General features: G+C 45.3%; 2 protein-coding genes across 3 annotated transcripts in view; both read left to right on the forward strand.

The window, feature by feature from the left end:
- The first annotated feature begins 364 nt into the window (after positions 1–364).
- Positions 365–4,544, forward strand: cd79a (CD79a molecule, immunoglobulin-associated alpha). The gene is given in 7 exon segments (XM_076279888.1): positions 365–674; positions 810–947; positions 1,622–1,990; positions 3,383–3,498; positions 3,618–3,677; positions 3,824–3,897; positions 3,899–4,544. Coding segments are annotated over 6 exon segments (699 nt in total). The 5' UTR covers positions 365–674; positions 810–907; the 3' UTR covers positions 3,939–4,544.
- Positions 4,545–6,401: 1,857 nt separating this feature from the next.
- lipeb (lipase, hormone-sensitive b) overlaps positions 6,402–24,559 on the forward strand; it is a 33,199-nt gene continuing 15,041 nt past the window's right edge. For both annotated transcript variants that reach the window (XM_076279889.1, XM_076279890.1), the window contains exons 1-7: positions 6,402–6,496; positions 17,008–17,249; positions 17,954–18,238; positions 19,698–19,788; positions 20,727–20,872; positions 21,556–21,741; positions 23,217–23,363. In XM_076279889.1, the coding sequence (XP_076136004.1) occupies positions 6,406–6,496; positions 17,008–17,249; positions 17,954–18,238; positions 19,698–19,788; positions 20,727–20,872; positions 21,556–21,741; positions 23,217–23,363 (1,188 nt within the window). In that variant the 5' untranslated portion in view covers positions 6,402–6,405. The remainder of the gene's footprint in view (positions 6,497–17,007; positions 17,250–17,953; positions 18,239–19,697; positions 19,789–20,726; positions 20,873–21,555; positions 21,742–23,216; positions 23,364–24,559) is intronic.

A 24,559-nucleotide genomic window follows, 5' to 3' on the forward strand; every position in this document is an offset into this window, starting at 1 on the left:
GCTGTGCTCCTTGTGCAGTGGGCATGTTCACCAATCGGGTGGCACAAATTAAAGGGACATTTGGAATGTTGAACTGAATCAATTAATTTATATCCACGACTTATATCGCAATATCGGTCAGAAAAATCTTAATTAGATATGAAGAGTTTGGTTCCAAAACGCTATATCTCCATTGTGTATTTCATGTAATATTAATCAAATGGTAGGTGTGTTTTGATTGAGTAAAGGTAAATCAAATAACAATACCCAATTACAATTCTACTGAAATTACTTGGAAAACAAAATGTAAAAAAATATGTATTGTGCAGGCCTAGCCACCAGACAACCCCGCATCAGCAGAACAGTATTCTCAGAGAGCCACTGTCACAGGCAGAAAGACGTCGGGTCAAGGGCCTTCAAGAGCTCAGGTCATCCAGGGAAAATGAAAACGACACAGATGACTGACTGGGCTGGACCCGTGGGCCTACACTGAACCCCAGGAAATACTCTCACCCGTACGACTTCTGCTGCTCGTGCAGATGGATGTGTACAGTGAAGCCAGTCGAGCTTGTCTCCTGTGGTGCTGCTCCTCCAAACTGACATCAAAACACAAGATCACTCCGATCCATCAAGACGAGCTTCGAAGGGAATCGGCCTTTGACCTTCATCAGTAGGATATTGTAAATCGTTGACGGGTAAGACACCTGTGTTGACTAAAGTTCAGATTGAGATCTGACTGATGAGTTAGTGGAGTTAAAAGGAAGTTGAAGCCCATCAGCCATATTGTGTGTGGATGTCTGAGTATGGTTCATGGTTTGTGCTCCACAAAGGGAGAAGACAGACTCCTTGAACGTCAACGTGAGAGTTAATGTGGAGACCCAACTCTGTTCGTTACTAAAGGCTTGAGAGGAGCTCAATCGGAAGAAAGATGGACATCACAGTTGTTTTTCTGTTTTGTGTTTGTGCAGGTAAGCAACTAAAGTCATGCCTACTTAGAAATATGTAAAATACATTCTGTGGTGTTTGTGTCATGTGTAAAAATATCACGGAGAATATTGCAGTTGTGTATTATTTTGGGGGAAAATGAGTGTGTTCATAGTCTGAAACAACATACCATTTCACTTTGTCTACATATCTGTCTTATATATTTACATATTTGCAGTTGAATTGTCAAGGGGCTAAATATTTTAGGATACTGATTCTGCTTCTGTGTGGCGCAAACATGTGCAGCGTGGCCGTTATTTTAATGTTTCTGTTCCGCTTCAGTGGAGCTTATTTCCCCACAAACATCTGTGAATCTCCTCCGGCTTTCTTCTCAAAGCTACTAATGGAATAATACTTTACTGAGAAATTCTCATGGTCCAACTCCCAGGCTTCATTTTTGCGTCTTGATTCTTTGTCACACTTTTAATTCATTTTTATCTTTCTGTTTATCAACTTCATTTCAGTAACCTATTCTGTTCAACTGGATGTTATTCTCCCTAAGCAAATTTAATTAGATTGAAGTATTTAAAACAATCACATTCATGTCTTCCATTTTATCTTTGGATAAAACTGTTGAGAGAAAGTTTATTTTTGCTCGCATATATTTCCAGATTTATCAATACTGATGTGAACATTTCTCTTCTTTACTTGTCTTTAGTGGGCCACTTTGTATTCCCACCTGTCTTTGCATGTGTCAAAAAAAACCTCTCGCTCGAACTGCGGCCAGATCGTCCCTCTCTGCGGGTCCATGTAAATGGTGCTGCCGATTTGAAGTGCTGTTATGTCAACTCCGCAACTGTCAGTCACACCTGGGTCGTCCGCTATCAGAGAGACATCCCCAACAACATCACCACCCCAAAGCCGGTGACACTCGGCCCCCGTGTGACCATGGAGAAGAGCCAAGAGTCTGGGTGCCAGAGCCTGAGTTTGAAAGATGTGCAGCTGAATGACACAGGCTTCTACCAGTGCATTTTCTTCCGAGGCGAACAGTGCATATACTCACATGGCACCTACCTGCAGGTCTTCAGTGAGTAGAACTCTCAACAGTAGTCTACTGTTTGTCATTAATATCTGCAAAATGATTGGTGTGTGTGTGTTGTGCATTTGGGAGAAATATCAGATACAGAACTGCTGAGCTCCTTCAGAAATGGGGGCATGTTAGAGAGGATTTTATGCAAGGAACGAGGTGTTACAACCTATTCTAAAACTGATAGTTCCAGACCTTGACTGTGATTGGCTGAATTGCATTCGATGCTGTTGTAAAATCCAACACAAACATAGCACCTTTACCGCATTTCGTTCTATAGTACTGCGCTACCACAACTTCATACACAACAAAAGTTAGAGTACAGTAACCGTGTCTTGACATTGCTTGGGAACCATTCAGATAGAGGAAATATATTTCTTCGCAGAAGAATGATTATGAATAAATCATTACATTTCTCGTTGCTGTGCCTTTATTTTATGAAATCTTGCCAGATATAAGTAGCAACCATTTAAACAAAAGCAATACGCCACTTGAGGCCTTAGTTTCCACTGATTTTAGAACAGCCAACAACTGTTCTGTTTTAACGCCCCTTAGCTGTTCTGCAATCTGTGGAACCTACGGCCTCTCAGGGCTTACTAACTAAAACACTCTTGAGCCTGTTCTCCACGTGGTAGGCTGGTGCCAGTCAGGCTTGGCCAACATGCCCATGCACAAGGATCTATTAAAGTGCAAAGCGCAACATGCACATCCACTCAATGAGCGCATTATGATGTAATTCCCAGTGAATTTCCCTGCCTTGAATTTTCCCAACTAAACTCCATACAGCCACAATGATTTGTGGTTTCATAGAATTGTGTCACATGACGGGACTTAAGACATGGCCTTAAGCCTACTGTGTTTTCTTTAGAGCTTGATTTTGCACATTGTGTCATCACTGTGTTATGTGATATGGAGAACAAGATAAGAACAAGCTAAAGCCAGATAGTAGGCTAAGCTTGAGCTGCAGCACACCATAAACACCTCATTATTGAACCTTGCATCACAGTCCTTGAAAGGAACAAAGCTTTTTACCTCTAATGATTTTCATTTCCTTTCCTCTGACTTCCTTTTTTTTTGTAACTTGCTCACAAATTCTCAAAACAAACACACCTGTAATTGATCTGAACATCCTTCAATTACATGCCAGTATGTTGGAAGATGTTTTTATGCATAATGTTCAAAGTCACAATTTTGGTCCTCTCTTCAGCAACAACTCCCAGTGTCAAGCTGTACATGTACAGTTCACATTGTTCCCCTCTGACTCTCTCCATTCACGCTCTTGTATATGTGGAAGCATGGCGCCGCTGCAGGAAAGCCAGTGGAACTAACAGGCTTGTCCTCGGGTGGCCATCACAACAAGGCTGTGTTTAACCCAATCTTTACATCCCTCAGCTCCCATGGCGCGAACCCTGGACATCAGTGAGAGCTGGAAAAACAGCATCATTACCATAGAGGGAGTACTGCTGCTGTTCAGTGTGCTAATTCCGGGTATCTGTCAGCTGGGAAAGGTACCAACAGACAGACTGAAGTCAAATTCCTCCCTCATCATCAGTTGAACCAAGCAAGACAAAGACACGTCCGACATTTTTCCCTGGTGGATGAACTGTTTTTATTGTGTCTTTTCCAGACGAAGAGACTCACACAGCTGAAGAGGAAGAAGCAGAGAGAAGAGGAGAATATCTATGAGGTGAGGCCCACCGCTTCTCTTTTCTTTGGGCAACTCTGGGAGAGAACTTGTGCTTTTTGTTTCTCGTCAGTCATGTTGTGTAATCACTCAGTGAGTGCAAATGATAGGCCAGTTTCACGCCAGTAAAATCTTCTTGTCCATGACAGGGGCTCAACCTGGACGGCTGCGACTCAACTTATCACCAGATCCAAAGATCTAACAGACATGGGCCTTACCAGGACCAACGTAGCTGAGGACGATACTCAATTCGAGAAGCCGTGAACGAATCATGAAAGTGTGCTGACGTGTAAACTGTGTGTGTGGCGTACATGCCTGAAATAAATGCAAAAATCAGATCATTTTGTCACAGAAATTGAATTTTGTAGAATGCCTGCAAGATGCGATTGTATGGTACTGAGTTATATGTCGGTCTTAACTAGTCATTTAGATAAATTGGATGAGATAAAGAAGTACCAGACACAATTTCTACCTCCTTCAGGTCAAAATTACTTCGACAGATGAAATGTTAAGAGTTTAATGCATGCAAATGAATGACAATTATCTGCAGTGCCGATAACATAACAATATTTTTTAGATAATAAATAGACTCTACCCTACTTCTATTGTTATTATTATAGATCTGTGTGTTACGCTATATGTTTAAGACATATTTTTACCTGATTATGCTATATGTTCTTTTTGATTATATTTTCTGTGGTTTTACTGTTTAGTTCCTGTGGTGGCGTAAACCTTCATAAGTTCTAACAGGCTGTATGAAAAATGACTCAAGGTCTCTTCAAAGATCATTGAGAGGTATTCATTGTCAGATATAGACTCTGTCTTTGGTATGTGGAAATTCATGATCAATAAACCAAGAATAATGACCTATCCTACTAGTGTTTTTTTTATTATTTGATGAATCAGCACACTTACTGTATGTCAGTCTCAGGCAGATCTGACCTACCAGAGAAGGTGCAAAATCTTACTTTACATGATGGACTTCACAGCTAAAAAAGGCTACGCTGTTTGATACCTACATATTTGTCTTTTCTTTGGAAACATTCTTTCCCTTTTCAAACAGAGGATATGCCTAGCCTATATAATGAACAATAGCCTATCACATTTATCCAAAGAGATGATAGAAGAGACCAAGTAGGCTAACCAGTTTAGTAGCCTAGGCCTGAATTGAAGCAATGGTGGAGTGGCAATCGGTAGAGTCAGAGGATTTCCTGGTGGGCCTGTGGCGTTTTAGGGGTTGGGCTGATTAATGTGAGCTTAAAAGTGCCTGATATTGCTGTTTGAAAACTGTTACGGGTACCTTTAACTAATAAAATAGAATACATAATGCATCCATGTGCAATGAATGCATATATCCACATATCCTCCAATTTCCACTGGTGGCCTAAATAACACTGGTAGTCCAAAAACTGTGAGATGCCTTACAATTCACTCGGAAATCTACAGATACTCACAGAGAAATTTAGCCTTAGCTACAATTCTTAAAATGAATGACACCAATTTACACCTACTACTGATACAATGTAACGAATATATTGAATATATTGTTATATATTGTATTGTTATATATTGTTATTACCTACTAACTATTAACTAGCTATTAATTCTATACATGTTTTTGGGAAGCATGGCACTGCTGCAGAAAAGCCAGCGGAACTAACAGGCTTGGCCTCGGATGGCCATCACAGGCTGTGTCTAACCCAATCTACATCCCTCAGCTCCCTAGAAGCAAACCCTGGACATCAGTGAGAGCTGGTCACCAGAGGGAGTACTGCTGCTGTTCAGTGTGCTAATTCCGGGTATCTCAGCTGGGAAAGGTACCCACAGACAGACTGAAGTCAAATTCCTCCCTCATCATCAGTTGAACCAAGCAAGACAAAGACACGTCCGACATTTTTCCCTGGTGGATGAACTGTTTTTATTGTGTCTCCAGACGAAGAGACTCACACAGCTGAAGAGGAAGAAGCAGAGAGAAGAGGAGAATATCTATGAGGTGAGGCCCACCGCTTCTCTTTTCTTTGGGCAACTCTGGGAGAGAACTTGTGCTTTTTGTTTCTCGTCAGTCATGTTTTGTCTTCACTCAGTGAGTGCAAATGATAGGCCAGTTTACACCCGTAACGAGAAAACTAGCCTTGGCTACAATTCTTAAAATGAAAGACACCAAATTGCACCTGCCTTACTGATACAATGTATATGGCGAGAAAGACACCTACACCTACCTTAGCCTAGGCTACTGCTACAATGTAATGGTGTTATGTATATATATATATATATATATATATATATATATTTTTTTTTTTTTTTTTTTTTTTTTTTTTTTTTGGGGGGGGGTGGGTCAAGGGCTGAGCATTTGAACTCTCCCGGTATTAGTGTCCCACTCCTCCCTGTCTGGGCAATCATAGCTGGCAGTCATAGCACTTGCCTGTGAGTTTTGAATAGCCCATTACAGAGCCCATAATTAGTTTTAAATAGCCCATATTATTCTAAAAGAAATACAGACTTTTAGCTTATAATAACTCGTTTTATCCCAAGAAGTACGGAGTTATGTAGAGGCAACCAGATGCAGCCTTGGAATAATGGGCGTTTCCTTTATCATAAGAAGAATTCGATTGGCTTATGAACGGTATGCGAGCCACATATTGGCTCTGCGTTGGGCTGTAGGTGTGGCTATTTTTCAGGTATGACTGCTATGGAGGATAAGACTGGCAGAATGAGTACAGTATTTGGAAAGATGGCGTCTGGCAAGAAAGCTGAAAGCGGCAAGCATGAACAAGGTGTGAATGGAAGACGATCATCAAAGCGCAATAAGGAAGGCCCCATAGGTAAATCCTTATCTTAAGCAAACTGTCACTATTCTTGTCGGGGATATGTTGGTGAAATTAGGAACTGTAGTGTAGCACACGAACTTATCAATAGCCAATACTGGATAGCTAGCGAGTTAGCAGACCACTGTTGACAACCAAAAGATTATGTTACGTTACCAAGGACTGTGATTGTACCCGTGATGAAAGTCTGACAACATTGTAGGCTACTTTTCTTATGCCGAATCTACGCGGCGTTTTCTGAATAAATGCCGCAATCAGAATGACATAACGTTACTTACAACTATTATTGTCAGTAGGCTTACAGTGCTTGTTAATGTTGTTCAGTGACAAAAAGTAGCCTAATGTTTCTAATGTATTGCCTTAGTAATCAGCAATTGCAGTGGCCTCAAACATGAGTGTAAGCTGTAATAAGTATCAATGAGCGTCTTAGGACACGGCTATTTGTTTACATTAGGAGTGTACCAACCAGTCATTGATAACGTGAACTGGAATAATATGATTATCGTTGGTCATGTAGGCTCACTGCCACCAACCGCGAGGATTATGTCAATTAGGCTAGGCTACATGTAGGCCTATAGTTAAACGCGGGTACGTTGGTGAAGTTCTAAACCTTTACATTTTCCAAATTTTTCTGCACAACACCAGATTGTCTGAATCCTTGAAAGGCAGCAGGGGCAGATCTAGGTCCACGACATTGCACTGGGCAGTAGGAGAAGATACCCTTAGCCTAGCAAGTGCTGATATGACTCTCCCTGATGTTTTTTTTCACATTTGATGAACTGAGTGGATTTATGTGGATCCCCCCCCTTAACTAGTTTTTACCTGCTTGCTGTAAGGATAAGCCTAAGTGTCACTGACCACAAATCACAGACCGAACTGTTTTTTTCTGGTCAGTTTAAAGCCTTGAGATTTGTCTTAGTTTGGAGAGAAGCTCAGTGTCTGCTGGGAGGGTGGGGTGTGGTATTGTTCCACGCTTCCTGTCGAGATATAGGGACCAGGCCGTCACTGGAGAGGCAGGCAGCGGCACTGTATGCAGGGCAAAGGTCCATCACAGGATGTCATCGTTTTCCTTCCCGATTCAGGGGACAGCCATGGCGACTAGCCGCATAAGATGAACAAGAGGTCACAGCATTCCTGTACAACCATTCATCGGCTGAATAATAGTGTGTCCTGTCCTCCTTACAGCATTTGTGGGTATAGGCATTGCTATTTTATTTGGGCTTTTTGGGTGTAGTGGTAGTGTAATAATAGCTAAGGAGCTGGGTGAGCATTAGCCAGTGTAAGTTGTAATTTCGATTCCTAGATGCCACCGTTATATCGTTGAGCAGGCATTTAGCCCTGAGTTGCTCTGGAGAGAGTGGCACTTGACACATGTAAGTCAGTTTGGATAAAAGCATCAGCCAAATGAATGCGTATGTAAATAATTAATACACAGGCTACTTCCAAACCTCTGCTCTAGACCATGGCTTTTACATGAACTGTATGAGTGTGGGTGCTGGGTTAAACACATGTAGGAAAGTCCCATGTTCCCACACTTGGCAATACTAACACTTTCACATCATTTTCTGGAAACATTAGCCATTGGCCATTCAATGTAAGACATGGAACATGGAATCCCCTGCTAATCCGTTAAGGGGTCATGCAATCATGTGCTGATCAGAGACACTGCATTACAGATGTCCACTATTGTTAGGCTAGTAATAGCAACTCCTAAAGCTACCCCTAACATTAACTGTGATTAAATGTGATTGAATGGGAGTCAGTCTTTATACTTCAGATGAATACTTCAGGCCTTGAAAAATCATAACTCAGGCTTCAAATTGTCAGGTAGGCTATTTGCATTCAGTTTCACAAGATGTAAGCTGTATTTTGATATTCCCTCTGATGATGATATCTCTGCTAGTTGTAGGGTCTTTTTTAGCTGTAACACAATCTAGCCATGCTGTAATGACCTTTACTGCATTACAAAGAAGTTTATGCATTCAAGAACATGCATGCACATTCGGAGAAACACTTCCTTCTTTATGTTGACCAACTTCAGACTGTAAAGGGCCTTGAGACCTATTCAACTTATCATGATGATTTAAAAATAAAAAATCAATTTGAATGGTTGAAAGTATGTAACTGTCCCTTCCTGTCTACTGATGCTGCCTGTGATGCAGTGGCAACACCACAGGACGTCGACCTGAAGCCACACCAGGCCATGGGACCAGAGTCAAAGTGCATTCTCTCAATCCTGTTTAGAAGCATTACCAGGAGTACAGAAATAAAAAAGATTATACAGACATACACTGCAGACTGGTAGAATGTCACCTTTGTACAATAGGCATAGGCTATTATTTGGATTGGTGATATGGATGATATAGCCTAATGGTTAAGTTTGAATATCATCATCATCAGTAAATGAACATCATCACTCTGCAAATAAGAGAAGCTTTACAATGTTTGCCAAGCGACACCTCAGTAGTTTCCTGAAGACTGCAGACTAGATGATTGCTGTAACACATGCCTGTGTTTTTACACTGTTCATTGCCAGCACCTCTGCAGAGTCTCTTGTCCCAACAAATACTGGATCTAACTTTTGTCAGTGGCTTTATGGATGGTAAGTTACATTACAAATAATCGTTTCCCTCTTGAGCATTCCCAGGCTTTATTTAGGTTGCTAGACTGTAGATGTAGAGTAGATGTGTGTGTGTGTGTGTGTGTGTGTGTGTGTGTTGGTAAAGCAAACTAGGCTTGATGAGTAAGCCGTGTTATAAGTTTGCATTGCAGCTTAGAGCCATAGCCACAGCTGACTGCCCACAGTCTAAGTGCTTTGTTTACAGGGTTTCTGCAGGATCTTAAAAAGTCTAAAATGTAGTAATATGAAATGTAGGCCTTAAAGTGGCCTACAATATTATACACTAGGTCTTAAATGCTTTTAGATAGGTCTTAAGTATGTTAATGCTCATTTAACGTTACTTCTACAGTGGTCAATTGAATTTTGTTTGCAGCTTAAACTGTATTTTTCGGTATTGTAGTTCTTTCTCTCAACGGTATAGATGTATCACGATGTATAAAAAAACAATGTAAAAAAACAACTACAAACTGGATCAGTTTGGAACTGATAACTGATTCAAACATTACAGCCCGTAAAGCTGGTCTTACATTTTTAACTTGTTGAAACCTGCAGAAACCATGTTTCTCTTGTGATGTCTGAATTCTAGTGAAATGGGTATATCTATGCATCCCTCTACCACCCTTTTCAACCAGTTTCCTCCCAGTTTTGCTGTAACACAATGTAACACAGTTCTCGTTTGTTTGTCCAATTGGGCAATTTGTTTTTCTGGATTCTAGCCGTTTTCAGCTGCATTTTGGAGAACTTTCTTTGTTGTAACTTGTGCATGCCATGCAATGAAAAAATCATCTCAATGTTTTGGAGAGGCTCAAAGGAGTGGCAGGAGCAGTACAGAGCACACCAGGCCATCAAGAAAATGGGCCAAAAGCTTCTTTTTTTGAACCTGCATGAGCTGACCACCAGCTTCACAACAAGGACAGTGTCTGCCCAGAATCAGTGGGCCACAGTGTAGTGTGCCCTTAGGGACACTGTTTGAGCTTGGTCCACACCAACAGAGCTGTACACACACACACACACACACACACATTCATAGACTGCACATTAAAATGAGACACATTCACAGACTGCATATAGCGAGAATCCAACCTTGTACACAAACACAGTGCCAGAGTTCATCTGTCGGTGGTTGCTGCGTTAGATCCTGGCGAAGCGACATCTGCCAATTAGGGTGAAGGTCACTGGCAGCCCCCAGCTCAGCAACCAATGACGGCCAAGGTTACTGGAGTTGTCCCTGAGTTGGGGAGGAAGCATGGACAGTTTGGATCACAACAACCACAATCTTCCACACAAACAACACCCAGTGTACTTGACTGTTCGTCTGTGTGTGTGTGTGTGTGTGTCTAATGCTTGTGTGTGTGTGTGTGTATGTGTGTCTAATGCTTGTGTGTGTGTGTGTCTAATGCTTGTGTGTGTGTGTGTGTGTGTCTAATGCTTGTGTGTGTGGGTGAGAAGACAAGTAAGTGGTGGCCAGGGACTGTTGGTATGTAGGTAAAATGGTCATGCTCTCTGGAAAGTGGCTTCTTTGGGCAAAAGGAGAAGTGTGGGTGGGGGTGGGGGGGCTCAGAGAAAGCTCAGAGATCAGATGAGTAAAAGTGCCACCTCATGAGTCAGTGCTGGACCAAAAGGGAACCAAGAGGATGGTTCACATGACACAGAGAGGGAGGGAGGGAAGGAGAGAGGGGTCCAATCATAACAGACCATCTCCTCTTTCTTGCCTATTTACCCCCCACTCGCCTCTCTTTGTCTCTGTGTACCGCTCCTCTCAGTCACATTCAGTCGGACTCTCTGGCTGGCTATGGAGGGACAACCACAGGACAGGGACCGGAGAATGAGTGTCGACACTGAGGGTAAAGCAAAAGAAACGTCTCCTCTGGTCCTGGGCTTTTTGGCTGATGTGCTCCTTCTGCTCCGCGGTGCATGCCGTTGGTGTCCATCTCTCCTGTCCTCCCCTCCTTCACCTGTCACTGTTGTACTCTCTATCTCTATCGCTCTCTCTCCATCCCTTGTGCAGTCTGTCTCTGGTCTAACCTGTTAGTGACTCTGAGAACCTGGTGTTGTAATGCAGGTGTCAGTGGCTTGCTGATTGGATGGTAGTGTGTGGGTTTGCTATTTGATTGGATGATTTATTGATGACCTCTCGTGCATCTTTGATGTGGCAAGAGCAAGCTTGCTGGTGTGTGTGTCCGTGGACAGCAGTGACTGCAGAATAGTGGTGTGTGGGGGAAAGTGAGTCTTTCTCATTGCCAGACTTTGCACATTGCCTGTCATCTAGACAAGGCCCCCTACTTTTCTGGAGTGTCACTGGGAAGATTTTGGATTGAGTTCAACTGTGTGTGTGTGCATGTGCGTGTTTGCTTTTGTGTGTGTTTCTGTGTGTGTGTGTGTGTGTGTCTGCCTGTCTTTTCTGAGCGCTGGGTTGGAATCTATTTGTCGTTCCTACCCCGACATATTTGAATGTTGGTCAAGACTCTTGACTCAAGAGGTTTGTAGCAGAGGGCACTATTTTGGTTGGTATGCGAAGTCTGGCACACACTGTTTTTGTTATTTTGGTGACATGGCAGAGGGTGTTCAGACTTGTGTCGTTACATGAGTGTGGCATGGAGATTGAACTGTCTGCGCAGTGTGTGGGAGTTCTCTGGTTACTGAAGTGGAGATAGCATGCACATGGGAAGGTGTGAGACAGTTAACTCATGGTGCGTGATAACCAAACACAAAAAACACCATCATCTTACTGAGTGTTTGATTAGTTAATGCATCTCAAGCCATACAGACTGGCACTCCTGTAAAAAAGGGTTTTCATTATAACACATGCCTTGCCTATGTTTTATGATGACTAAGGCCATGTCTTTTTATCATTGCACTTATCACACAGTAGTCAGCCTAATTTACTATCTTTTCTAATTTAGTCATGTGAATTAAAATTCATTATCAAATACTTTTATATTGTTTATTTTACCACAATCTGACCTTTTTGTCTAAATGAACTGAACAAACTCTTGTGTTTGTCCATACTCACTATATACTTACTTTTGCAAGTGTATTTATGTCTGTGGTCGTTACACCATTTTGTGGAGAAGTGGTGCGCACATCCAAAATATGTTTTTACCAGTGCCAGACAAAGCATGCCAGAGATGTAGAGGGACAAGGTCTGCACACTATATGTGAGCTCCAAAAATATACTTTAATTTAGTCTAAAAAGGCAACGTTTCGATCTCACAGGATCACCATCAGGTCTGATGATCCTGTAAGATCAAAACGTTGCCTTTTTAGACTAAAAGTGTATTGGAGCTCACAATACAGTGTGCAGACCTTGTCCCTCTACACTCTTATTTGTCCCTATATACCCACCATTTGACATTAAAATAGGACTAGTATTTCCTCATGTAGGCCTAATGCTCTGTTGTAGAACTGCAACTAGCGATTTGATTAATCTGTCGGTTACTGATTAGCGGTCGAGTAGTTGTTTGGGTTGTAAAATGATAGAAAACCCCAAGATGACGTCCTCAAATGCCTTGTTTTGCCCAAACGCTAAAAGGTAATCACTTGACTGGGGATATAGAGCAGTACGTAAACCAGAGAATATATTGTTACAGATGATGGGTGCCTGAATCGATGACGAGCTGCGTATCAACAGTTTGTCATCGATTCTGGCTAACCTCCTGGCAATAGGCAATAACCTACCATCGAAGTGCTTGGTATTGACTCAACAACAAGATATTATACCATTTTTTGACATATTTCGTGTTCTCTTCAAATTCATTTAGATGGTATAGAATCTATACTATGGATGGTCACGTGATGTCATCTTGAATTTCCCCTTGGGGATCAATAAAGTATCTGTCTGTCTGTGAAGAACAGATTTAACAGCTGTCATTCCCATTAACTGCCCAGATGCACTCTTTGGTCTTTGGGTAGTTCTGTGGCCATGGATGACCCTCCCCACAATAATGTCATGAAACCTTTCAGATCATAAGACTGCGAAGCACATTGCCCAAAGCAAGCGAGCACACCCTGTGGTCAGTGCCAGACAGTGCTGTTGTTGGTGTGTAAAGGGTTTCAAATCATGATAAGTACACAAAGAATTGTACTCATTTTACGCCCTCCATCAGATGTTTGTGATTAGCCATGGTTTCAGTGGGTTGCTGTTGAACTTTGCACACTATGCAACTGCTCAGGTGTGTGTGTGTGTGTGTGTGTGTGTGTGTGTGTGTGTGTGTGTGTGTGTGTGTGTGTGTGTGTGTGTGTGTGTGTGTGTGTGTGTGTGTGTGTGTGTGTGGAGAGAAAGAAATAAAGTGTGTGTTTCAGTGTTGGTGGTTTACAGGCGGTTCCACCCCTAATACCTGGAATGAACTTTCTTCAACAGCATCACATGGGCATCCAGAGAGAGAGGTGTGTGTTTGAGGGAGAAATTCTTAGAACGCCGTTCATAGCTGCCAGTAGGCTGGTTGTGTAAGGGGATCAGATAGTGGCAGAGATTTGGGGAGCGGGGGCGCGTGCTGTACAGCCCCCCTCTTTATTGAAAGTCGTTGGTAATCCAACAGTAAGTACTGCCCACAACAGAGCCTTAGCTGGAGGTAGCCACGATCCCCAAGCCGTGTGTGTGTGTGTGTGTGGGTGGTCAAGTGGAGGCAAAGCTAGATGGCTGTCTCATGGTCATACTGCCTTGTGTTTTTTTCTGTGGGGTTCTGTAGGTTTTACGGCCCTGTACGTGTGCTAAGTGTGTGTGTCCATCCACCACTAATTGTGTGACGGCTCTTAAGTCACAGGGTCTATTACACAAACTTTTCCCAACTAATGATTGATGATATGGCATTGGCTCTGGTAAAATTCCCATCATCTGTAGCTGAGCAGATTAGTTTTAGATTTCCATGAGACACCAGACATACAACTCCACCAAGCTGGTTTAATGCCCTAGTCTAGCTGATATTCTGACTGACGTTTGTAAAATCCTAGCATATCTGCACAGGTATACGTATAACAGTGGTCAACGTATAACAGGACAGAGATGTCCACCTGGATAGTAGCCTGATGTTTATTAATGGTAGAAATAAGCTGTTTATTTTTTAGTGGTCTTGGAACAAAGCATCGGTGTTTATGTGTTAAAAATAAAAATGCCTGCTTTCATTGTTAAGCCTGGAAAATGTCCTGAAGTTCCTATTGGAAACTGCTGTGTCAATGTCCAAGTGTGACTACATCTGAATACTCTTATTAGTCTGGGCAGCTTGTCATTCTCCTGCACACACATGCTGACGCGTGAAAGCACAAAGTGACGCAATCACATGCACTTGCATGTTAAGGGTTTAGTCTTATTCGGTTTTTCAGCAAGCGTTAGTGACCAAATTACTCCTTTCTGTTTTCAAACCCACACCAGTTCAGTTTACTTTTGCTCTCTCCTTTTCTCTCTCTCTCTCTCTCTTCCTCCCTTTCTCACTGCGTATTTTTCTGTTTTTTACCATTAGTTCCTCTGAGCGATCGTGTGTGCAGTCTCTGCATCTCTGGGAGCGCTTATAATGCACAAGAGTGTTGGATGTGGTTATGAAATCTCTGGAGTTTGGGACACTTGTAGGTTCAGAGAGATTTAATAGAATCACACTTATCTGTAAATAGACATTAGCAACAGCTGACAGATCAGCCACCACTGCTGCAGCACAGACACATGAAACGGCTACACACACACGCACACAAATACATGCTGTCTGTTGTGCTCAGACATTGTTCAGCACCAAAGGAGGTTTCCCTGTCAAAGTAATTTAGCTGTTACATACAGTTTGTATCTAAATGCAGCCTAGTGAAAAACCTCATACAACCCCCCCCCCCCCTTCCCACACACACACACACATTGCACACATTGATGTACACACATAAATGCATTCTTCATTCTCTTGTTTTGTCTCTAGTTGTAACTGTAGACACGAACATTGTGACCGAGAGACAAAAGATATCAGCAACCTCTTGCCAGTGATGGCTGAGGACTGGGCCCTCTAGGGAGAGTGATGCATCATGGGAAGAGACGATGTGCACAGAGAAGGGGAGAGGAAAAACAACTTGAGCAAAAGCACAGCTGGAGGGTGGTGGTGTCAGGGCTGGGCTGGAGGGGCAGGAGGGGGGGAGAGGGGGGTATTTAGGGCAAAGGGCAGAGAAGGAGAGGGCGTGTGGTGAAGAATAACGCACTTCGCCACAGATGTGAGCGGCGGCAGCCAGACCAGCAAATCATGAACCACTAAAGTGATGAAATCAAACCTGAGCAACAGTGACTGTGGCCAGGGGGAGAAATGAAGTAGGCTGACACACACACACACACACACACACACACACACACACACACACACACACACCACAAGCACTGTCCTTATGGAGGTGTTTGAGCTGAGTCATACTGGGTGGGTGTACGCGTGGGAACGCAGCGAGCTTTTGTTTTGATGAAGACTCTTTCTCTCTTGTTCTCTCTCTCTGTTTCTCCCTGCGTGGAGTGTTAGAAATAGAAAAGCAGCAGCAGTGCCTGTCTGATCCTAGCAGTGGAACGCAGAGTGTCTCGGAGAGGAAGGGAGAGCAGGGAGAACAAGAGTGGAGAGAGAGACTCGGGGAGGAGGAAGTGAGCCAAAGAAAGCTAGTGGGAAGGAGAGGAGGGAAAGCAAGGGGGGCAAAATTCTCGTGTGGCAACTGCAGCTGCCCAGATGTCACAAGATGGGTCTGCTCTCAAGCAACAACAGCAGGAGTGGAAACACTCTCACACACACACCTCTTTCTGTCTTTCTTCCTTTCTCACTCACTCACTCACTCACTCACTTGGAGGGGGATAGATGGGATGAAAAGTGGAGAAATGAAAGTGAAGTAAAGATGAAGTAGAAGTCGAAGCCCCGAACTGCGGGAAAAGTTGCCTTTTAAAGGAGGAAAACTCCTCCCCTAACCAATCAGTGTGTGTGTGTGTTCAGGGATTTAGTAAGTAATGCATTATGACGCATGGCTCCACCATGGTTTTCCTGTGTTCTACTTGTCAGTGACCCAGTCAGTTGTCTGTGTCTGTGTCTGTGTGCACCCCAAACACAGCTGTTTCCCCCTTCATATGCACATCTTGGACTTTGAAATTGGCACTAAAAACAGGCGAATGTGAATAAAGAGAGTGTGAGAAAGAGTGTGACCCAAACCATCCCTCTGATCACCGCCTCCCTCCACGTGTTACGTTATCCCTTCCAGTTGGAGATTCATGTAGAGGCTACTGGAGCCTGTTGTGAATGGCCATTGGCTCACTTAATTGTTTATGTGGGTGCCAGATAAGCATGATTGGGTGCTAGATATCTGCTAAAATGGGCTGTTTTTTCCCCTAGCATAATTATAAGATTTGTAAATGGCCTTGTAAAATAGCATCTTAGCATATTTTTTTTTTTAAGTATATTTTTTTGGGTTTTTTATGCCTTTAATTAGATAGGATAGTGGAGATTGACAGGAAGTATGTGAGAGAGAGAGTCGGGGTAGGATCCGGAAAGGACCACGGGGCGGGAATCGAACCCGGGTCGCCGGCGTACGGTGCAGGTGCCCCAGCCAGTCGCGCCACGGCCAGGGCCATCTTAGCATATTTTTGACAGGCCAGAGTTGCATGCGTTCTATGTTGCATGCCTTCCATATCAGAGTACAAGGTAAAATGCTCTATTCTGTCATCTTTAAGCCAAGCTGTTTGTGTCAAAAGGAAACAAATACAGTGCATTCACTCAGCTGTAGACAGTGTGATTCGGACAAGTAGAGAAGCCCGGTCCCACTAACATACACGTTACATCTGATAGCTCACTTTCTCTATCTGTTGTCTCTGTTCCCAACTCTCACTCTCTCCCTCCCTCCCCCCCCTCTCTCTCTCTCCCTCTCTCTCTCTCTCTCTCTCTCCCTCTCTCTCTCTCAGTGATGGACACCAAGGCGGTGTTTGCGGCCGTGTATGACGTGTGTGAGGAGAACGCCGCCTTCTTCTCCTCCAGCCCCAAGGGGGCAGCTGGGGGCGCTGTCCGGCAGCTGGTGGACGCCATGACCACCATCCAGGAGCACGCACGCAGCCTGGAGCCCGTAGTGTCCGGCTTTGCCGCCATCTACCACCACTTCGACTTCGACCCCCACATCCCCGCCAACGGCTACCGCTCACTTGTTAAGGTGTGTGTCTGGCCATGTTTGTTCCTGCAAACACGTGTGTGTTCATTTTAAAAGTATCTAATGCAGTTTCGGGTATTTCGGAGACTTTAGGGTTCCCCTAGAGTACATTTAGCCAAATCAGTGAAAAACATGTAAATTGTGTATTTTTCATTTACTCCCAGTTGTCAGTTCAGAATAGCTAGCGGCATGCTGTCATTTGCAGTCTAGAAAGTGCTGTCTTTTCTCTGAGTGTGTGGTTGCTACCTGGATAATTGAGCTGACTTTACATAGGAGACTCTCTCTCTCTCTCTCTCTCTCTCTCTCTCTCTCTCTCTCTCTCTCTCTCTCTCTCACCCCCTCACTCCCTCACTCTTTTATTGTGTGTACTTGAGTTGCATCATGAGTCCTGAATGCCTGTGTGAGACTCACAGTAGTCCTGAGGGGGCAGTATGCTCCTTTCCTGGTGGCATATACTCCTTCAAGAATGGTTCCCAAGGGCTCCCGTCAGCCATGTTTACTTCCTAATCATCTGCAAACTGTGTGTGTAAATGGCTTTGTGTGTATTCTGATGCCAAAGTTAACCTCCCGGCAGATCACCTTACAAGGGAAGAAAAGTTCCACATATTTTTTTTGTTTTCGAGCACAGGAAATCGAAAACCGCTGTGAAAGTGCCATTTTGACTGGTGGCCATCTTTAAATGTACCCCCCCCCCCCACCCCCCCCAGTTGGTGCGCTGCTGCCTCCTCCACATCGTGCATAAGGGCCGCTACATCAGCACCAGCCGGCGGAGCATCTTCTTCCGGGTGGCGCACAACGCCAGCGAGATGGAGGCCTACAGCAACGCACTGTGCCAGCTGCGGGCTCTGCTCTACCTGGCCCAGCGGCTGCTGCACGACAACAGCCACGGCAACCTCTTCTTCCAGGAGGAGAGCGGCCTGAGCCAGAGCTTCATGCGCGAGTACGCCTCCATGCACAAGGGCTGCTTCTACGGCCGATGCCTCGGCTTTCAGGTGTGTGTCTGTGTCTGTGTCTGTGTCTGTGTCTGTGTCTGTGTCTGTGTCTGTGTCTGTGTCTGTGTCTGTGTGTCTGTGTGTGTGTGTGTGCGTGTGTGTGTGCGTGTGTGTGTGCGTGTGTGTGTGTCTGTCTGTGTCTGTCTGTCTGTCTGTCTCTGTGTCTGTGTGTGTCTGTGTGTCTGTGTCTGTGTCTGTGTTTGTGTGTGTGTCTGTAAGTGGAGGCAGATGAGTGTGTGCATGTGTGTTTATTAGTTGTAGTAGTCAATTATACAGACTAGTAGAGAGACGACAGGAAGCAGAAGGCTGTGTGTGTGTGTGTGTGTCTGTGTGTCTCTGTCTGTCTGTCTGTCTGTGTCTGTGTGTGTGTCCATGTGTGTGTGTGTGTGTGTGTGAGTGAGTGAGTGAGTGAGTGGAGACAGACATGTGTGTCTGTGTCAGAGGAGAAGGGAATTGGAGAGTAGACACGACGAGCACAACAGGGCCAGAGAGAGCCCAACAGGGCCAGAGAGAGCGCAACAGGGCCAGAGAGAGCGCAACAGGGCCAGAGAGAGCGCAACAGGGCGAGGCTAGTTTGCATAACGACGTCCTCTGTGAGTGCTGCGCTAGGAGCCTGATCAGAAGACACGATACGCCTTTTGCTACAGAGGACATGCCGAGTGAGCCAGTGTTAACTATCCACTGAAAGGCCTGCTGAATTATCCACACTGTTGAGAGACGCCGAGCATGCTATCATGAACAATGTGCCTTAGATGGTGTTGTCTCTGGGAATCTATGATTTTATCAGTAGATAGATTCATAATTGCTTTTACTCATGGTGTCTTAAACACATAGGGTGCCTTAAAAGACTGTGTGTGTGTGTGTGTGTGTGTGTGTGTGTGTGTGTGTGTGTGTGTGTGTGTGTGTGTGTGTGTGTGTGTGTGTGTGTGTGTGTGTGTGTGTGTGTGTGTGTGTGTGTGTGTGTGTGTGTGTGTGTGTGTGTGTGTGTGTGTGTGTGTGTGTGTGTGGCGATGACTCTCACCCCAGCTGTGGCTATGTTTCTGGTCTAGCACAGGGAAAGGCAGCACCACAACCAACAAGCTGTGACACAAGTTTAGGTTTGCACACACACACACACACACATGTGCATGGTTCTTAAAATAACCAACAGAACTTCCCTTTTAGTGTTTGTAGTGCCCACAGCATACCGCCCACTACAGTATGCTCCAGTATGCTCCCATCAGCGGAAATGAGCTTTTTTTCTTCTTTCTGACATCTACCAGCCACGTTCATATTGTACCAGCACTTAGCTGGCGCTAATTACCGTCCCTGCTTCCTATGAGGTACTGTGCTTGGTGTTCATAAATGATCTTCTCTTTTCATCCCTCCCCATGGCCTTCTCCCATCCTTCTCATCCCTATCTTTCTCTCTTTTCTTTCCTCTTTCTTTTCTTCCTCTCATCTCTCCATCCCTCCTGCAGTTTACCCCAGCCATTCGGCCCTACCTCCAGACCATGGCCATTGGATTGGTGGCCTTTTCTGAGAACTACAGAAAGCATCAGTCTGGCATAGGTGCGTTTATTTCTATCTCTTTATGTGTCTGTGTGTGTTTATCAGTGTGAGGGTGTATGTGTGTGTGAGAGTGTGTGTGTGTGTTATTGTCTGCGTGTGTGTGTGGACAGGCCATTTCAAGGCCCTGTTGAAGAAAGATGGCAATTGATTGGTCTTCCAAGAGTAAGTGAGGTCCTCTCGAATCCCCGAATGTGACTGACTATTCTGCACTTGAGTGCCATGTTGCTATGGTAATACCAGATATCAATGGCCGTGTGTTTGTACAACATACATGGACAGTCCTCTCATGAAACAAACAATAAATGTCGACAAGAAGCTGTAAACTAGATAAGAGACCAGTATATCCTGTATGATACAAAAATAATGTCTCACATAGTCCCCATGTTAGACCGCCCACACCCTGTGCACACATGACTGACCACACTTACAAGCCACCTAACCTTGTGTCTTGTGCTATGTGCTGCTCTCTAGAGGAGGCAGGAGGCATTACGCCGTACGGTGAGTCCATGCGCTCCCCCCTCCCCTCCCTCCCCTCCCCTCCCCTCTGTCACTGGGGGTGTGTGTGTGAGTGGAGACTCGTATTGCACTTCCATTCCCTCCCTCTCCCTGGAGTCTGGCTTCTGCCCCCCAGTGCTGCCCCCACCTGAGACTTCATGCCCCAGGTGGGTCCTGCATGCCGAGATTCAGAGTGTGTTCTCTTGAGTGGGTTTCATGTGCCTCATGCAGCTGAGTCTCATTATGGTCACCAAACCTTTAGTTTCCTCTGTGGTCTCCAGTCCAGTCCCCCCACCCCACCCCCACCCCCTATTAACCAACTTCATGATCTTTCTCACTTTCTCTATCTGTTGTCTCTGTTCCCAATTCTCTCTCTCTCTCTTTCTTTCTCTCTCTCTCTCTCTCTCTCTCTCTCTCTCTCTCCCCCTGCATCTCTCTCTCAGGTGTTGCTGCCAGTTCATTGTTTACCTCGGGGAAGTATGCCATTGACCCTGAGCTGCGGGGTTCCGAGTATGAGCGCATCACACAGAACCTAGACGTGCACTTCTGGAAGTCCTTCTGGAACATCACTGAGACGGAGATCCTCGCGGTAAGACTCAGACGCCGCTGACTGTCTCTCTCTGAGAGAAGGCTGTAGGCTAACACGAGAGCCTTGTTAAGTGACTTCAGAATAATTGTTCTTCAGTTTAATTACTGTGTGTGTGTGTGTGTGTGTGTGAGTGACCCCCCCCCCCCCCCCCCCCCCCCACACACACACACACACACACACATATACTCAAACCGTGTGTCTGGTTGTCATTTGCCTATTTACAATTTACAATAGCCTATATACTATGCATAATTTATTTACAGACTCAAAATAAAAAAAATGCACAAAATATTATATAGAGAACATTCATAGAAACAGACATACAGTACAACTGACTGTCCACAGTAATTAAAATGCATACAGATGTTTCTCAAAATGAAGTCTTTGCACACGACTGCCGGTAAATCCTCTTGCAGTGACTCTGGCAGATCCTTCACATTATTAACTATCCAGAAACCTCAGGTCTGCCTCAGGAGAACCTGAGGTTGTCATATATATTTAATGAACTGAGTAAATATATGCCTTTTATATGCCAAATATATATATTTAATGAACTGACTAAATATATGGCTTTATATGGCCAATATATATTTTTGTTTGGTCTGGGAGGCTATTTGTATTCCGGCAGGTTCTCTGCATGCCTGTGTGTGAATGTATATGGCTTCTCTCTCCTCTCCCCCCAGAGTCTGGTCAGCATGACCTCGGTGCAGGTGAAGGTCAACCGCATGCTGCTGGTGCCTCCGGTGGCCTTTGACCTCCCACTGGCCGCCGACCCCATGCGCTCAGTCAGCATCACCCCACCCTCGGCGCACATTGGCCCAGCCCCTGTCCAGATGAGGCTCATCTCCTATGAGTTGCGGGAAGGACAGGTGAGGACTGTGTGTGGTGTGTGTGATGTGTGTGTGGTGTGTGGTGTGTGGTGTGTGGTGTGTGTGTGTGTGTGTGTGTCAGTGCAGATGCAGTCACAGATCGCAGCCACTGTGTGTGTGAGTCAGTGTAGTGCAGTCACAGATCTCACACACTCACAGATACACACACACATACACACACACACACACTGTAGCCTGTATTCACCTTTACTTTATGTTGTATAACTATATAGTATTGACTCACTATACGGCGCATCATACAGTATATGATGTGCATTAGTGGATGTTCTGCATACAAACCTAAACAGCAGTCACACTGGCCAGTGACTGCGGAGAAGGAGGTGCTCGTTTTTTCCCCTTGTTTGCTGTGATTCATCAGCAGAATGGGTGACCTTGCAGGCATGATGCATCCTGGGGGCTGCGTCTTCATACAAGTTAAAACTCCGCTCAGCTTGCAGCTGAAAATGCCTCTCCCAGTCACGTTTCTGTCAGTCCGTCCAATCAGGACAGGGTAGGGTATCGTTGGGTATCGTCATGGAAGCTACCATGGCTATCTCCTCTTCTATTTCCACATCGATCATCTTACTGTAATGTATCTGTGTTCTGTAGCATCTCCTCCTCCTGAGTAGACCTCTATGTGTTACTTTGCTAAGTTCTCTACTCACACACACACGCAACTCCAGCTGTGATGACTGGTGCCAGTGTCTTCCTGACCTGATTGTTTGAATCAGGGCGCCTTATACTGTAAAAGGGTGATTTATCTGCGCTCCTCCGACAGGCTTTGTCTGTTTATGAGGCCATGTGTATATGCATGCATTAAAGCGTCAAGCCGTATGCAAACAGGCTTTAGAGTGGAAACCTTGGCAGAGTCTCCTTTCATTTAGCGCATGTAAGCTCCTTTAATCCATCACGCTTTCACTCATCTCCCTCTCTCTCTTTCTTGCTCTTTTCTTCTTTCATTGTATCTTTCTCTCACACACACTCACACTCACTCTCTCTCTCTCACACACACTCACACACACTCTCACCCACATACACACACACACACACTTGCTCTCTCTTTCTCATACTTTCTTTCCTTCTTTCTCTCCCTCTGCCTATCTCTTTCTTCCTTTCTTTCTTCCTTTCTCTCTGTTTCCCTCCCTCTCTCTGCACCTCTCCATACTGCACTGGTAGTCTGCCGCGTTGCTCTCTATGAGCCTCTGAATGGGGAGGGTGTATTGAGCTGGGATAGCACAGTGGAACAAAGACCTGCCAATAGCATCTCTCTTCAGAGGCGAAGCTGCTCTTGAAAGAGTTACAAAACAGCCCTTTGTAGTTCTACTTCCTCTGTGGAGAAACAGCACTTGTGTTGGTTTTGTGCTTTGTGCTTTGTTTTGCTTGTTTGTCGTATTGCTCAGTTGATTGCTTTAATTATACAACGACCAATTAGCCGAGTTGTTCTCTGTTGTAACTGCTTGTGTTTTGTGCTCCAGGATAGTGAGGAGCTGCTGGCCATCTCTCGGTCCGAGGGGGGTGGCCTATCGTTCGGCATGAAGTCCAAACGCAGCCCCCCCTCCCCATGGCTCCTGGTCCACTACCATGGTGGAGGCTTCGTGGCCCAGACCTCCAAATCTCATGAGGTTTGTGACCTCCTCTCCACACACACACACACACACACACACACACACACACACACACACACACACACACACACACACACACACACACATATCCACCTCACCCTTTCTCCTCACCGTAAGGGGGGTCTGCCCACGGCCTCAGCATGGATGTGCTCTTCTCCCGTCCTTCTGCCCCTCCATCCCCTCTCCTCACTCCTCTTCTCCTCTCTCTCCTCCTCTCTCCTCCTCATGCCTCCATCCCCTCTCCTCACTCCTCTTCTCCTCTCTCTCCTCCTCTCTCCTCCTCTCTCCTCCTCATGCCTCCATCCCCTCTCCTCACTCCTCTTCTCCTCTCTCTCCTCCTCTCTCCTCCTCTCTCCTCCTCATGCCTCCATCCCCTCTCCTCACTCCTCTTCTCCTCTCTCTCCTCCTCTCTCCTCCTCTCTCCTCCTCATCCTTCCATCCCCTCTCCTCACTCCTCTTCTCCTCTCTCTCCTCCTCTCTCCTCCTCATCCTTCCATCCCCTCTCCTCACTCCTCTTCTCCTCTCTCTCCTCCTCTCTCCTCCTCATCCTTCCATCCCCTCTCCTCACTCCTCTTCTCCTCTCTCTCCTCCTCTCTCCTCCTCATCCTTCCATCCCCTCTCCTCACTCCTCTTCTCCTCTCTCTCCTCCTCTCTCCTCCTCATCCTTCCATCCCCTCTCCTCACTCCTCTTCTCCTCTCTCTCCTCCTCTCTCCTCCTCCTCTCTCCTCCTCATGCCTCCATCCCCTCTCCTCACTCCTCTTCTCCTCTCTCTCCTCCTCATGCCTCCTCTCTCCTCCTCATCCTTCCATCCCCTCTCCTCACTCCTCTTCTCTGTCTTCTTTCTCCTCTCTCTCCTCCTCTCTCCTCCTCATCCTTCCATCCCCTCTCCTCACTCCTCTTCTCCTCTCTCTCCTCCTCTCTCTCCTCCTCTCTCCTCCTCATGCCTCCATCCCCTCTCCTCACTCCTCTTCTCCTCTCTCTCCTCCTCATGCCTCCTCTCTCCTCCTCATCCTTCCATCCCCTCTCCTCACTCCTCTTCTCTGTCTTCTTTCTCCTCTCTCTCCTCCTCTCTCCTCCTCATCCTTCCATCCCCTCTCCTCACTCCTCTTCTCCTCTCTCTCCTCCTCTCTCTCCTCCTCTCTCCTCCTCATGCCTCCATCCCCTCTCCTCACTCCTCTTCTCCTCTCTCTCC

This window comes from Alosa pseudoharengus, unplaced genomic scaffold (assembly GCF_046254945.1).
Source record: "Alosa pseudoharengus isolate Yale_2024_CS ecotype anadromous, Long Island Sound unplaced genomic scaffold, YU_APseudo_1.1 YU_APseudo_1.1_scf_12, whole genome shotgun sequence".
NCBI lineage: Eukaryota > Metazoa > Chordata > Actinopteri > Clupeiformes > Clupeidae > Alosa > Alosa pseudoharengus.